Consider the following 15,813-nt stretch of genomic DNA (forward strand, 5'->3'; position numbering starts at 1 on the left):
CCAAATTTAGACCAAACATTACTTTATTTGACTTATAAAGTTCACTTTTGGCTGGACTCTGACTTGGATGTGGATGCCCTGAGAGAAGAAAGGCGGCGCCTCTTGGCGATCTGTTCCTGGCGCTTCTCTTTGGCTTCCTGGTGATTTAAGAAAAACATTGCAGTGAAATCTTTCATTATGACATTCTATACAAAGTGGTGAAATGTAAAAGACTAACAGCTTTTAATCGCAGACACTATAGCAATTTTGCCAAAACAACTTCTGCATAGTGGTTTCAAAAGCCAAAAAAAATAATCACACGTCTTGTCTTATTGGCTGCAATTGAAAGGCAACAATGCTCAAGAACGCTGGAAGCAGTTTGAGGCATCAATGCTGTCAAAACAGCAAGGAATATTGACTTTGGCGTAACTGGCTAATGGGAGCATCACACTCATAAATATTTGAGCTAAAATGAGATGATGCATGCCCTCAAGATTACCTTCATCCTCTTGGCCAGCAGCTTGGCATACTCTGATGCCTCCTCCTTATTCTTCTGGGTGCGCTTCCTCTTAAGGGAAATGCGGCGGCGTTTGTGCTGCAGCACACGTGGGGTCACCAGTCTCTGGATCCTGGGAGCCTTCGATCTTTGCTTTTTACCTGAAGAGCCAACGATGACGTCTAGTCAGATAGTCCATTCTATCTAAGCAATATTTTGCTGGTGTGGGGCCTCGTATTGATCTACAACTGACACTTTACCACCAATGCAAATGTGTGCCTCCCATTACAAGTTAATGCCTAACAAACTGCCAACAATTTACAGATCTGCACACTACATCATTGTCAGTTATCGCAGCAAGATTGACTGACCTTCCTTATTCAAGGGTCTCCTCACAACATATTGTCTGACATCATCCTCCTTGGCCAGGTTGAAGAGTTTGCGGATCTTGCTGGCCCTTTTGGGGCCAAGGCGACGGGGGACAGTGCTGTCGGTCAGCCCGGGGATGTCCTTCTCGCCTGAAGGGAAGGCGGTAAAAGATAGCTTAGTGAAATGTGTTATTCAAGAATAAAAAGTGCTCCGTTAACAATAAAGCAATCAAAGCTTTGACAAACATTTACTGTCAATGTGAGAGGACCTCAGTTTCAACCAGCCATTGTTTGGTCTGGTCGTATCCGGAGAGTCCTCTGGTTACTTTAGCACACACTGTCCCACCCTAATGACTTAGAAGTAGTCAAAAAGGATCACCTGTGTATGCCATGAACATCCACACACGGACCAAAACTACCTGTAATACATTGCTTTCGACATGCAACTAAGCCGTGTACGTTCAGACTGTGTGCACTTAAATGTTACCTTTCTTGACAATGACCAAGTTGAGAACACTCAGGTTGGCGTCGACGATGCAGCCGCGGACAGATTTGCGCTTGCGCTCGCCAGTCCTGCGGGGACGGTAGCAGGAGTGGCCCTTGCTGAGGAGCAGGCGCACGCGGCCGTGTGTCAGCACACCCTGCTTCATGGGGAAGCCCTGCTTGTCATTGCCTCCGCTGATGCGCACCACATAACCCTTAGAATAGAGAAGAGTTGTCATGATGTGTGCAGCTTTTGATATACTTTCAGTTTGAAACATGAATCATATTGTTCATTATATTCACTTATTTGACAGACAAGGCGTGGGAGAGAACTACAGTTGCAATCAGGCACTGTTTGGGCCTAGTCATATCCGGAGAGTTCTCTACAGTTTCTTTAGCAACACTCATTTCCATCTTAACGACTACGGGTCAGTCAGAAAGATACTACAAGTGTGCCACATTTACAGAAGTCTCAAATATTTAAGTGATCAAGATTACATCTTACCTTCCACTCATCTCCAAGGGGGTCAGCCGCCACCTCAGTGGCCATGCGCTTCTCATAGAAGGTACGCAGCTTGCGTTCATCGTCCACTTCGATGAGCTTTTGGCAGCCAGTAGCGGGGAACGAGATGTTTAGCTGCAAGACAACAGTGCATTTGTGGTCATAGACGTACAGTTCTGCGTGACGATTTAGAAAAGGTTCACATCAGATTAATATCTATATACAAGATTATGTCATGAATAAATTATTTCGTTGCCACTTCGCTAAAGAAAACTCATGCAATGAAGGCCCATTACTAGCTTCACCGCAGGTCGGTCATGAAGCTAAGGCTAGCAATTGCCGAAAATACTTTATAAACAACATTTTTAATGTTTACCGAGACTTCAGCAACGACCTGGATTTATGACCAATACATTGTGCAAATACATACATATAGGACCAGTCAAAGTGACGTTGACTCGGTGCACATTTCTACATGGGAACCGCCATGTTTCAATGTCCGACAGTGCTTAGCGAGCGCTACAATCAAAGCGCATCCTCAGCGTCGAACGCAGTGATGCTACGGTTTTTGAGAGCGCTTCAATTTGAATCATAACTGCTTTACATACACGGTAATATTTCAGGGAAAATAGTTTTCTCCAAGAGTATACGCTTGAATAAATGTTGTACCTTCATTTTGCCAAACCGGCCCAACCACGGTCCGCCACGAAAAAGAGAACGGATATCCGCTCCGGGATCTCACATAGCTGATGAAATGTTCTCGCGATATCTTACGTCACACTATTTTAAGGATAAACCATTGTGACGCTAACCCACGTAACAAAAAAATTTCGTCCTGGTACATAAATATGCGGTAAATCTACTCCTTAGTTTTGTGGCTGAAAATAAGTCAAAATAATTGAATTCGATATTTGACGTGTCAACCAGGATTTTGGAACAACTAAACGTCCCTAGAGCTTCAAGCGTTACGCAAAGCCAAGAAAGTTACCTTCACCTTCATCATCATCCGTTATCTTTTGATGCTGCACGTTCAAACTGTGATGCAGACATTCAACAGCAAAGAAACGTGGTGCGTATCTTATTAATCTGAAATGTATTTGCCTACTACTACAGTAAACTAACGCAATTACCTCAAATAATATTTTATTTGTGTGTGTTTATATTTATTTTTTAATGTGTTAGAATTTTACGAACAACGTAGAATGCTAAACATCATACTCAGTATTTTAGTTCAATGACGATCAGTCGATCCTTTTGTAAGTGAGAGACCGATTAGTTGTGAACGTATGAATAAACTAAAAACGACGTTTGTCCTTTCCAAATACAAACCAGTGTGTGGGGGGAGGAATGCTCTTGTCGAACAGAAGTGATCTTCGGTTGTAAACGGCACAAGTGTCAACGCGGTGACGTCGATGGTTACGTCGAATTGTAATCTTTGTCAACTCACAGCGGGGACGCTGGAAAATCTTGGCATCATTCGATGTGCATGTGCTCGCCGCTTGTTATGAATGATCTTGAGACCAAAGACGAGACATTACAGATTCATCTCGCGAGTTTTCTTTTTGCGTGGCGGGGCGACAACAGCGTTGTCCTCGAGCGCAACTAGTCCAGACATGAGTAACGTTAATCTTATTTTCTGGGACCATTTGCAGGCTGGCAGCTCCGATGTGGATTGGTGTGAAGGCAACTACCTTATTTACCCGAGCATCGCTGAATTTTACAACACGGTCAGTGTGCACTTTTAGTAAAAGCCGTGCGGTTTTTCCATATTAACACAGCTCGGCTTGCCATTAACAGCTGTCACGTTTTTAATTTTAGTTTTTCTTTGTATTAAACTGCTGCCGCTTGCGAGACTTGATGTTTACAGTTTGTGCTGCAGCATCAAGTTACATGTCAGTGTAGAGCCCCCCCGCACGCTGGAAAACATCTGCCTGTGTGTTTTTTTTCTCATGGGTTGTTTCCCTTTGTTTGTCATTTCAGATCAGCAACATTTTGTTTTTTGTTTTGCCGCCCATATTAATGTACTTGTTTCGCCAATATGCAACACATTTCAACAGTGGGATTTACCTCATTTGGACACTCCTGGTTGTGGTGGGTAAGTTGGTTTGAGTGACGTGATCTTTACTGTGTAATGATGACCCATTTTCTGTGCCACCAGTCAACTGAGTCACTGCAGCAAAATAACAACTATACTTCTATGTAGTGATTGTTGAAATATGCACATTCAGTGGTATGTAGTTTAAGTTGAGACAGGACAAAATATGTCACATTAAACACTTTAAATATTTAGCAGGTTGCTATGGTTTTAGGTAAATAAGAACTGTTTATCCCAAGTGGTTAAGTTATCTATAACGCGAAGAGTACATATTATGTTTGGAATGATAATTGAATGTGTGTGGAACGAAAAACAAAATTTCACAACTCGTAATAATTCATTCTCAAATACTATAGCTTCACTGTTGCCTTCACAAGAATTATTTCTTCTTCTTTTTTTATATACGTGTACAACTGTGAATTTTTTTTAAACAAAATAAAGAGCTATTTATTTACACAATTATAAAACACTCAAGGTTCTGGGGCAATGCTACCCAACAGGTGAATCGATAAATAATTGTTAGCTGCAATAGTGCTAAGCATTGAAAAATATTGAACAATTAAAACAATATTTTACCAAAAATATAAAGTTTGTAAGGGATGCAAATATGTACATGTGATTTTAAGTAGCCTAACATATCATTTTTCATACAGAGATGTGTGCGCATTGGTCGCTCTTGTGTACTAGGAATAAGTTACATATCCAGTTCTATGGTCTTCATCATAATCTCATTAGCTGCAGCTTGAAGCTACCCTCAATCATTCAACCCTTATATAATGACTTGGCTTATTCAAGGGTTTCATTTGATTTGACTCAGTGGTCATTAGTCTTAAATGGTACCTCTGTATGTAACAACGTTCTGGAGGAATTACGGTGCCTCGTTCTCTCAGTGTTGATTTTAACCGACAGTAACCCCCTCCTCCATTTCCTTACTGAGGTCAGAATGTGGTAGCCAGAACTTAAAAAGCTTTGTGTGTGAATTCTAGGGCAGGTTTATGGTTAAAAAATGGATTGTGTCTGACAAGAGTATTACATTATTTCACTTATGGAAATTATTAATGATTTTGACACATATATTGTCTTTATCTGAAATGTATCTTGGGAAGAGACAGTAGAGACTGTTTGGAAACGGGCAAGTCTTTCAATACACATCATATCCAACCTTATTAGCACACCTGACTTTTCTAGTGAGTAAGTCTCTTTTTACCTTTCCCACTATAGGTATCGGATCAACATACTTCCACGCTACCCTCAGCTTCCTAGGCCAGATGTTGGATGAGTTGGCCATTTTATGGGTGCTCATGTGTGCCATCGCCATGTGGTTCCCCAAAAGATACTTACCCAGGATGTTCAGGAGAGATCGGTATGGCAATCATTGTGGTTGATGATTGATTTATGACCTTAAGAAACTTTAAACTGATATTTAAATGTGTCGTTGCGTATCAGCATCTGGTATGAGAGCCCTGTTTTTTTGTTGTTGTTGTGAAACATTTTTCTGTTTCAACAGATACAATTTCAGGTCTTAAATTAGCATTGAACAGCTACAGTATATAGCTTATGCTCACTTATTCTGTCACAAGACATAGCCACTGCTGTCACACCTTCAGTTTAATAATAGGCCAGTCCAAGATAGCTGACACCAGTAAAAGCTACATCACATGTCCTTACTTCTCTTTCCATTATCACACAGCCATTGTGGTTGCTCTTATTTACCACGCAGCTCTGTTTTATTGAATGTCAGTTGGCTGTAGAAAGATTCTGAGCCTCTTTTACCCTTATCTGACAATGTTCTTCTCAAGTGCGATAGAAACTTGTTTATCTCCATTTGATTTGCTCTTTGCTCTAGGTCAAGGTTCAAAGTGGTCATCGGCATCCTGTCAGGGATCACTACAGGCTTGGCCTTTGTTAAACCTGTTATAAACTCCTTGTCGCTCATGACTCTGGGCATCCCATGCACCGTGCTGCTCATCACCGAGCTTAAAAGGTCAGTTGTCCGCTGGTATTTGAAACACTAGTGCTAAATGTGTATGGAGTCATGAACCGCCCTCTATCATGATCCATTTTTCACTGTGTACACTTGTTGCTGTGCTTTATACGGAGTTGATGAATTTTGACAGTCCGCCATTTGTTAACTGCCGGGACGCCCGTCCGTCATCGTCGAGCCGTCATTCTTTCAAGCCGAGACAAACTGTAACAGTCAATCCTTCATCGTTATTATAACTGTGTGCTTCCGTCATTGCTAAATTACAGCCGCTATTTCAGGACCGTCAGTAAATTTCACTGGTCGCCGCTATATTAGGATCATCATTAAATTTCAACGGTCCATCAATCAGTCACTCCATCATCGTTATTATCGTGATGAATAGTGTTTTACAAATAAACTTTATTAAGTGACATGACCAGCTCAAACTAAGTATTTTAAAAACAAGATTTTCTTACATTTCTTAATTCTGAAGGAGTTCATCTTCTCCTTTTTAGTTTATTGGCAGATGATGACATTAACTGAGGCAACACAAGATGGCTGCCCTCTGCCTTCAGCTGTGACAGCCAACTGGCAGTCCAGGTTATTATTGTAGTTTTGCAGAAGAAATCAGGCTAAGGGGCAAGCTGGCAACAAACTCTTGAATGAGAACAGAAACATCCTCCCTACCGTTGCCTTCACAGCCCCTCCAGATCATAGGAAACTACAGAACTTCTCAACTATTTTGCAAGGTTGCTACACTATGTGCATTTAAGGACTCGTCCAGCATAAACCAAGCTTCAGTCATCGGCGAAATGGGAGTCCGTCACTCAGTACTGACCCACTTATTGTCGATTACGTTGACGGACGAAAAACGGCTTCCGTCCATTATTTGAAGTTTCCTGTCATTCGTTATTCATCAACAAAACGGGCGTCCGTCATTGATGGATTGACGGACCTTTCGTCAACATTGACGGAATTGCCACCTCTGGTTTTATCTCTGGAGACCAATATTTTACTCCACAGTCTCTACTGCAGCAGACCGTTTTCTTCTCTTGGATTGTCTCTTTACCGTGCGCATCCGCACGCTGATAAGTGAAATACAGCAGAACTTTAGTCTTCCATTGTTGTTCTCTGTTAGCATGGCTCATTACGATGGATTTATTCAATGTGTTGTTTTTTTTTTTGCTGTATTTTGATGTTGAAACCCAACCAGCAAGTAGAGCTGCATCAAAATGAGCTGCGGAAAGCCAGTACTCATAATTAATAAACAAGAACGATGTCATAAATATGACAATTCAAGCACTGCTCGCCATCTTGTTTATATAGCACACAGTATATACAGAAGGTTAACCAAAAGTCAAGGAAGTAATTTAGACTTCTGGTTCTGAGCTAGTGTTTTACATAATCAGATTTTATCATTCAAAATCCCAATGACATTTCCAACAGGATCTCTCCGTTAATGCAATAATGAGTGGATGTAATACCTCTCTCTACAAATGCTTTGAAACACGGTGACTGTAAATTTCCGAACGTGCCAAAACAAGAAGAACATTGGCGGAGGCAAAAATACATCTTTTGGAACAGTCTGACTTTGCAGTGCATGCTGGCGGAAATTGATTTATTTTTACTGCGAGTCCAGAAATGGTTAGCATTGAAGCTTTGCTGGCAGTTGGCAGTTTCTCAGGACCATTCAGGCGAGCATTCTGCTCTCTCTCTCTCTCTCTCTCTCTCTCTCTCTCTCTCTCTCTCTCTCTCTCTCTCTCTCTCTCTCTCTCTCTCTCTCTCTCTCTCTCTCTCTCTCTCTCTCTCTCGGGAAGCCTTTGACGGAGATAGTGCTGGACTCTTCTCAATGCAACTTTTTCCTCCACCTCTACTGTGGAAAAGTCTTCTGAAAGTGATTTAAAAGACCTTTCTTTATGAGAAGGAAGATGGTAGGGCGCCCATTGACCCTCCAGGGTGTACCTCTTGCCCTAAAGCAGTGGTACTCATTAAGGACAGTTTTTATGGTGGTGGTTTGTCTGTTTGTTGTCACATCATCAACACCATTTGGGTCTTGAAAACATAGCGTTTTCACAACAGTTACATCTGCAACAAGCGATTATAGATGAAATCATGATCACAAACACTGAAACTGGTTCTCTGTAAAAAAAACAAACAGTATATTGTCCCTGGGGGAATACGTGTACCTTCAAAATGACAACTTTTCAGCAAATTAAAAAATAATGCTGCATTCAAATTGCTTTTATACCTTATATTGCTATCATATACCGTTGCATATTTGCATCTAGAGGTGTTAATGCACAACTAATCCCGCATCGCATTGTGCCCAAAGATCGAATCCTGGTCGGTTAATGCACCTTTTGGGGCTGTAAATCCCTTTTGTGGCATGAAGAAGGCGAAAAAAAGCGAAATTAATGATATATTACAAATACCTAGCAATCTTCCTCTTCCTCTTCTTCTTCGTATGAATACGATTTTGACATTCTTGTTCTCCTTCCACAAAATGTCCCTGTTGCCATTTTACTAGTCTGTTCTCATGTCCCCTCAAGATGGGACGTCAACTGGGATAGGCCCAGCCCAACCTAACCCATGACCCTGAATTTGTGTAAGAAATAAATTATCTTGGCTTTAATTAGTTGAGCATCAATTTCTAACTTGTAAACACTTCAACAGCAGGAGATAAAACACTTTTCTGCCAATGACTCACTGTCGTTCTGTCAAAAAGTGTGTGTGTACTGTATGTTTGTTTATTGTCAAGGGGCAAATGAGACACAGTGTCAACATGCAGTCAGCAGTACATTAACTCTTCCCCCTTTTGACCTTCTATACTTGCACTGTGACTCGTCCCAAAGTCATGTAACAGGCCAGTTTTTAGTCTGCAGCCTTATCCCCTTGTCATTGCAATTTACAGTTTCCTTTTACCATCAGCCTCACTCACCATGGCTACTCTTATGACATTAAGTATTCTATTGTTCAACCTGAATAATTCTTGACATTATTGTCGGTGCTAGTCATCCACGGATGCGGCTTGTTTTTGTTGGGGGAGAATTCCTTCCCTATTTCATCTGACTTTTGCTAATGACGTGATATGCTCTTGTTTGCTTCCCTCCTACAGTGCGACTAATTTCCCCTCACTTGCATCATGTTCACTGGAACGCACAAAAAAAAAAAGATTTGATGTAAATAACATTCCATCCCACTGTGACAGTAATTATGAGGGCAATAACTTGAACCATATGAAAATTCTATGAAAAATCAAATGTTTAACTCATTCACTGCCATTGACGACTAGAGACGTCAAAAATTAATTTGAACTATTTCTATTAGTTTAAGATTTTTTTCCACTTTTGTTAACAAGAGTATGAAAACCTAGAATTTTTTTATTGTACATTCAGAACAGATATAACATTTGTGGTTAATCGTGAGTTAACTAGTGAAGTCATGCAATTAATTACGATTAGAAATTTTAATCGCCTATTTAATTTTTAATAATCTTTTTTTTTTATCGCGTCAGGCGGTTAAAATTTGGAATTGTAATTAATCGCATGACTTCAATAGTAAACTCACGATTAATCACAAATGTTATATCTGTTCTGAATGTACAATAAAAAAAATCTAGGTTTTCATACTCTTTTTAACAAAAGTGGAAAAAATGTTAAACTACTAGAAATAGTTGAAATGATTTTTTGACGTCTATAGCCGTCAATGGCAGTGAATGAGTTAAAAGGAAAACATTTATGATGATGATGATAATAATAATAATAATAATAATAAACTTTTCGTTTCTGCATATATGTTGTCAGTAGGACTTTCATGAAGTCTCCCTGTCACTTCCCTTTTTCTGCCTCCAACTTTTCATTGAAACTCCACCCGATAGACATGCCAGCCATTTCACCACTTATCTTTGCCCCCATGCTCTTTACTTTCGCCATCAGCCCCCTCCACAAAATAAGTCCTGGTGCTGCTGCTTATCTTGCATGCTTATGTCACAGTTGATAGTCAGTGTATTACACTTTACAGACATACTACTGAGAACTAATGTATCTGGCACTTTGGGTTTGTTGTAAGGAAGTGCTTCTTGTGGTGTTCGACGTGATAACAGTCAAGATAGATGCTGCTGAGAAGTTTGGCAGAAGTTGTCCTTGTGACATAACAGAAGATGAGAAGATATAATACACCATGGACCCTTTAGGGCATTTCCTTTTAGGAGGAAGTATCATGAGCCAGCTATTCTTCAGTATTTCCTTTTGCCTGAGAGTAGCCTCTCCTATCTGCCAAAAGTCAGGATGTCTTTTAAAATAACAGATTGATTTATAATTAGGAGAACATTCTGTGTGTGACCCTTAATGCTTGCCTTGTCGAAACGTTTTAGCTTATTTTTATTTTTTAATCGTGTTGCTACTGATGTACTTCCCTGAATTTGAAACCACATTTAAAATCAAGGTTCATTTTTATGCCTACAGCACAGCACAGCACAGCTCAAGGCAATGTGCATAAAAATGTATGTCAGTTCCAAAACACACAGTGAAAACCTTAAAATCCATGGTCAGTTATAGATTGCCAGTCAGTGGATAAAGCACAATATACAGGTGGTTGTCTGTTTTGAAAACTAAAAGTAGATAATTTGGATAGATCGAAAAAGGAACATGAATTGTTCCTTAAAGGAGTTATTTCACAACTTTAAACAGGTGTCTTAATAAAATGTCTGTAATATGCTTTATGTCAAAATACCTTACAAGTCAAGAATTATTGTAATTTCATAAAACCTATTTTGAGGGGTGGTCCTTTCTTGTGCGAGCAAGACCCCGGAAAGATAGTGTGGATGTTAATTTCTCGTTATCATCAAGCCATTGAATTACACTTGTCAATTAGTGTGCAGATATGCGTAGTCCATGTGCTGTTTACCAGAAGCTAACAATATTAGCTTAAGCGCAATGAAGACGTCTGTCCCCCGAAATTCAGGAGGCAGGAAAAAGTGTGAGATTGACTCCAGCAAATTATTAATGACATCAACACTAAGCTGTTGTCATACAATACCACGGAACAATGAACCGTCAGGAACTGAATTAAACCAGGAAATTGGACAAAGCAATTAGACACAGCTGGTAGAGCTTGAGGCCAGCCAAAGAGCCGATTTTCTGGACTAGCAAGTACAACTAATGCAGTCAACGAGCTCCTTTGTAGACACAAGCCTAAGCTAGTTAATGCTTGCGCCAAAGCACATCATGATAAATTAAACACAAACAAGTCTAAATAAATGTATTTTTAAATGCATTTATAAAAAATTAGGGCAGCAGTGGTAAACTAAGAGCAAAGTCCAAACCGTTTTCTATATTCAGATCCGTTAGCAAGTAGTAGCTGAGTTAATGCTACATGTTGTTTATGAGGCTTCTACCAGCTGTATCTTTTTTTTTTTTTTAATCCTTTGTTATACAATTCCATTCACACGGTTTTGTCCATGTTTACTTTCAACATTTCTACATTACGACAGCTTAACTGCCGACTGTCGTATTAGCAAAGCATCTGCTGCTTTCCCTTTATTTTAAAGCAGTATTAACTGAAAATCTGTGATGCAACATTGGGGGGGGGGGGAGTTCACACCAATGTTAATTTCTCCTTGGAGCGAGGGCGTTCGCATGAGTGTGTCACAGTGACTGCACTGTTCAGCCAGCAGCAGGTTTATGTGTGTGTGTGCATTAAGGACACAACTAAGAATAGTTTTCTATCAGCAGCATTGTGGATTAGTCTGTCTCAGGGTCACTGACTGGGTGCAAAGGCACATATATGTAGAGAGATCAGAGGGGTTTGGCTTGCTGCTCTTCTAAATATGGAGGGGAAAAAATGCTACGAGAACCGTTAACTTGCAAATGATTGCGTACTTTAAAAAAATCAAGCAATATGTTTGGGGCAATAACTAAACAGCCAGGCCATATACATTCTATTTGGAAAAGCTCCGGCAATTTCAAAGGGGATTATGTGTATATCCATCACAATGCATTAGGGTTTAATTGGTGAATAAAAGTGCAGGTAATTGTAATGTCATTTTCCAGGAGAACAGTATCATGAAAAATCAACAAAAGCCTTCAATGCTGTTCTTTCCTTGTCCTGTGCTGTCCTGTAGTGATATAATGGTATCCATTCTAATGTATTTAGGTGCTACCGTTGTATACGCATACATTAGACATATGTATAGCAATGATTTAATTATATTGCTACTTTGCATAATAAAGTAATTGGTCTTTAGCAATCACATTCAACAGTTTTTTTAGACCATAATGCATATTGACTAACACTTCATATTTTTGTTAAATATGTTTCAACATAATTTCAAGCTTCTCTTTTGACTCGTTACACATGGCAAGATTTTTTTGATTTTTTTTTTTTTAAAGATTTTGTGACTGATTTGTTGTCATAACATTTGGCAGAGTGTAAACCGAAATACATATATTAGTATTATGCTATCAATCAGCGATGATAATGATGTAAGATTAGGATGACACTGAGGGTGTGCATGGATCCAATAAAAGATAATTCGATACTTCAAGGGCGCTACATTTTAAAACCTAATGATTGACTCTTTAATGATACACACATAGCCTACCGTACTTTATGTAGGACTTGGCGATCGTCATTGTTTGGTGTACAGTAGTATTTGTGTTTCTCAATGCTGTTTATTTGTCACAGGTGTGAAAACCCACGTGTGTACAAGCTGGGTCTGATCTCAGGGATCTGGTGGGCTCTAGCTCTGCTCTGCTGGCTCAGCGACAGGATTTTCTGTGAAATGTGGTCATCCGTCAACTTTCCCTATCTACACTGTGCTTGGTAAGCTCATATCACAGCACACAATACACCAAAAGGAGTATTAGGCATTTGTGTGTTCACTGCCATTGACGGCTATAGACGTCATAAATTCATTTGAATTATTTCTATTAGTTTAACATTTTTTTTCACTTTTGTTAACAAGAGTATGAAAAAATAGATTTTTTTTTGTACATTTAGAACAGATATCAAATTTGTGATTAATCGTGAGTTAACTAGTAAAGTCATGCGATTAATTACGATTACAATTTTTAATCACCTGACACCCTTCATTTTTAATAATCTTTTCTTTAAAAAAAAAAATTAAAATAAAATAATTGTAATTATTTATTTTGGGATTTTTTAATAATCTTTATTGTATTTTTTTTAGGAAAAGATTATTAAAAATTTGTGGCGTCAGGCGATTACCATTTTTAATCGTAATTAATCGCATGACTTCACTAGTTAACTCACAATTAATCACAAATGTTATATCTGTTCTAATACAATAACAAATTCTAGGTTTTCATACTCTTGTTAACAAAAGTGAGAACATTTTTTAACTAATTGAAATAGTTCAAATTAATTTTTGACATCTATAGCCGTCAATGGCAGTGAACGAGTTAACATTATTAACTTATTTATTGCATGTCCACCTTGTATGTGTTTGTCAATAGGGACAGACATAATACATTTAATGAAGAATTTGCTTGATTGTGTAGAGTTGAATTTTGATTGTGTCTTAAATAAGCAACAAAGTGTAGTAGTGGTCTTGTGTGCATCGTAGTTCTAATGTTCTGGATTTGAATCTCAGCATGGTCAGCTGGGATGGGGTACACCAGCTGGAACCTATCTCTTGTTGAAAGCAACCCCCCTGTAACCCTAAACAGGATAAGATAGAGATTTTTTTCTCCCCTTAAATTTATAGACGAGTCTGTTCTTGTACTTCTCTCTGGTTCCTTCACAATTGTCACTCTTGCAGGCACATTCTGATTTGTCTGGCTTCCTATTTGGGTTGCGTCTGCTTCGCCTACTTTGACGTTGCTAGCGAGGCCCCGGAGCGAGGTCCAGTCATCATGTTCTGGCCCAATGAGAAATGGGCCTTCATCGGCGTCCCCTATGTTTCATTCCTCTTTGTGCACAAGAAATCGGCTATCAAGGTGACTTAAGGTGATCCACAACTACTCGGCTGTTTGCACTTAAGCGTTTCTCACCAGGGCATGTCCCAACAAGATTCATCACCAGACCGATTGCCTCCACGAAGCTTTTTTTGGATTGGATTACAGTGGTGGTCTTTATTCCCAGCTATACTCCTGCAGCACTGTCAAGAGAATAAAACGTGCCACAAACAACGCAACTTGGGGACATTCCTGGTGGCTTCCTACGATGTCAACGTATGAAACATGCCATGAAGCTTGCCAGAGGAAGCATGTGATATGTTATTAAAGTATTATGCATTTTCCGCTTTTATTAAATGTTTTGCACATTGTATGACAACTCAGAAAACAATGTAAAGTATCAGATGGCCTTTACAAACATATGCAGGGGCAATCTGGCCCTGATGAAACCAGCATTACGGACAATAATGCACTGGATACAACAACTGTGATTATTACATCATATACAGTACAAACCAGCTGCTCAGATTTTAGTGCAATTCTTTCACTGAAATCGTTAATGCCAGCATGATGATGTGGTTGACTGGAAACATACTCTTGTACGTTATTTACCAATTATGTCTTTATATATGACTGAATGAAGAGCCATACACCGGTAACCAAAATGTCAAAACGTGAATGTTGACATCAAAATGGATTGGATTTAGCAATGGACAAACAGCAAGCCGCTATCGCAACATTTCAGGTCAAAGATCGGTATTTCATTGTAATTGTTAAGCTGTATGTGACTTTCAAATACTTTGCAACTGTTTTACATTGTATTTTGATGGAAGTGTTTTTATTGAACATAGCAGAAATCTCAAATCATCTTTTGTTCTCCAGGGTCTGTTTATTCTAAATTTAACTGGATAATGTGTGTGAAGGAAACGAAAGTGCAAAGCTGTCCCTGTACCTGTAAACATGGTACAGTATGATGTATGCTGTGTAACTATTTATTTCCACTTAAGGGAAGCATAGTTGAATTATTTCCTTAAGCCACAAACTGATTTATTTGGACATATTTTTAATGTCCAATTAAAGGCTGTTGATTTGACCAAATATCAGCTGTGTTAAATTTAAAAAGGGAAGCATGGGTGCTAAACAAACAAACAAAAAAGCTTTAAAACAAAAACGTCACCTCAAATGATTGTATTCCATGTGAGAAAACGGCCTCAAGCTAACTCACATGTACGCATGAAGGGTCAAAAGAAGGATTGCCACAGAGTCTTGATATAACAGAGTGATTTTTAAACCTCAAAATAATTATATTTATTCAGCATATGAAATATAAATGGGTTGATATTGTACTACCATTGTATTGCCAAATACTATTCTATTTTTTATTGTATCCTGGATGAAAAATACATGATTGTGTAGTTTTGGATGAATTGCAGTGCATTGTGCAGAAAATAATTTAAGTAATATTTGTGAACTGTTTTTCAATGATCACAAAGCATTTGTGTATTTTCACTTGGACTTTTTTTGTACGCTGAAGTGTTTTTTCCCCTCTCCCTTCATCGGTGATACAGACCTGCAGCACAGAATTATTTATTTTCATAATTTATCCTGTTTTGTAAACAAACATTTGTAATAGATTATAATATTGGTACTTTATTTTATGCAATAAATGGAGCTAATGACTACCACATCCTCTGCTTGGATCTTCATTTGTCATTGAATTACACTTTTGTCCACTACGAGGCAGCGTTTTCCCATTTTATTTCCACCAGAACTCCAATTCAGGCAGGGGACGATTTTCTTGTGCTAGTTTCCCCATCTAGATACAAGTAGTATAATTTGAATTTAAAGGAATAAAATACCCAATTTAGGCGACTCTTTGGCCCCAGTAGATTATTATAAAATGGCAAATGTGAAAGCGTTCAGCATATTGAGAATTACCGTTTTTTATTTATTGTACATATTTTGATTCATAAAGGCAATTATTAACTATGGTTGAAAGGAAATCTTTTAA

The 15,813-nt window shown here is 38.9% G+C and overlaps 2 protein-coding genes across 2 annotated transcripts; one reads left to right on the plus strand and one right to left on the minus strand.

Moving 5' to 3' along the window:
- Positions 1-5: 5 nt before the first annotated feature.
- rps6 (ribosomal protein S6) lies at positions 6-2,601 on the minus strand. Its single transcript, XM_086082517.1, has 6 exons — positions 2,498-2,601; positions 1,832-1,963; positions 1,331-1,541; positions 847-993; positions 479-636; positions 6-137 (listed from the first exon to the last, which is right to left on the minus strand). The coding sequence occupies exons 1-6, from the start codon at positions 2,501-2,503 to the stop codon at positions 42-44; spliced, it is 750 nt and encodes a 249-aa protein (XP_085938643.1). The 5' UTR covers positions 2,504-2,601; the 3' UTR covers positions 6-41.
- Positions 2,602-3,213: 612 nt separating this feature from the next.
- On the plus strand, positions 3,214-15,489 carry acer2 (alkaline ceramidase 2). The gene is made up of 6 exons (XM_086082516.1): positions 3,214-3,555; positions 3,809-3,923; positions 5,145-5,286; positions 5,770-5,907; positions 12,571-12,708; positions 13,667-15,489. Exons 1-6 carry the CDS (start codon positions 3,337-3,339, stop codon positions 13,851-13,853), a joined length of 939 nt encoding a protein of 312 aa, XP_085938642.1. The 5' UTR covers positions 3,214-3,336; the 3' UTR covers positions 13,854-15,489.
- The last annotated feature ends 324 nt before the right edge of the window (positions 15,490-15,813 follow it).

The sequence above is a fragment of the Leptonotus elevatus genome, chromosome 8 (genome assembly GCF_054856555.1).
Source record: "Leptonotus elevatus isolate MCC_2025b chromosome 8, RoL_Lele_1.0, whole genome shotgun sequence".
NCBI lineage: Eukaryota > Metazoa > Chordata > Actinopteri > Syngnathiformes > Syngnathidae > Leptonotus > Leptonotus elevatus.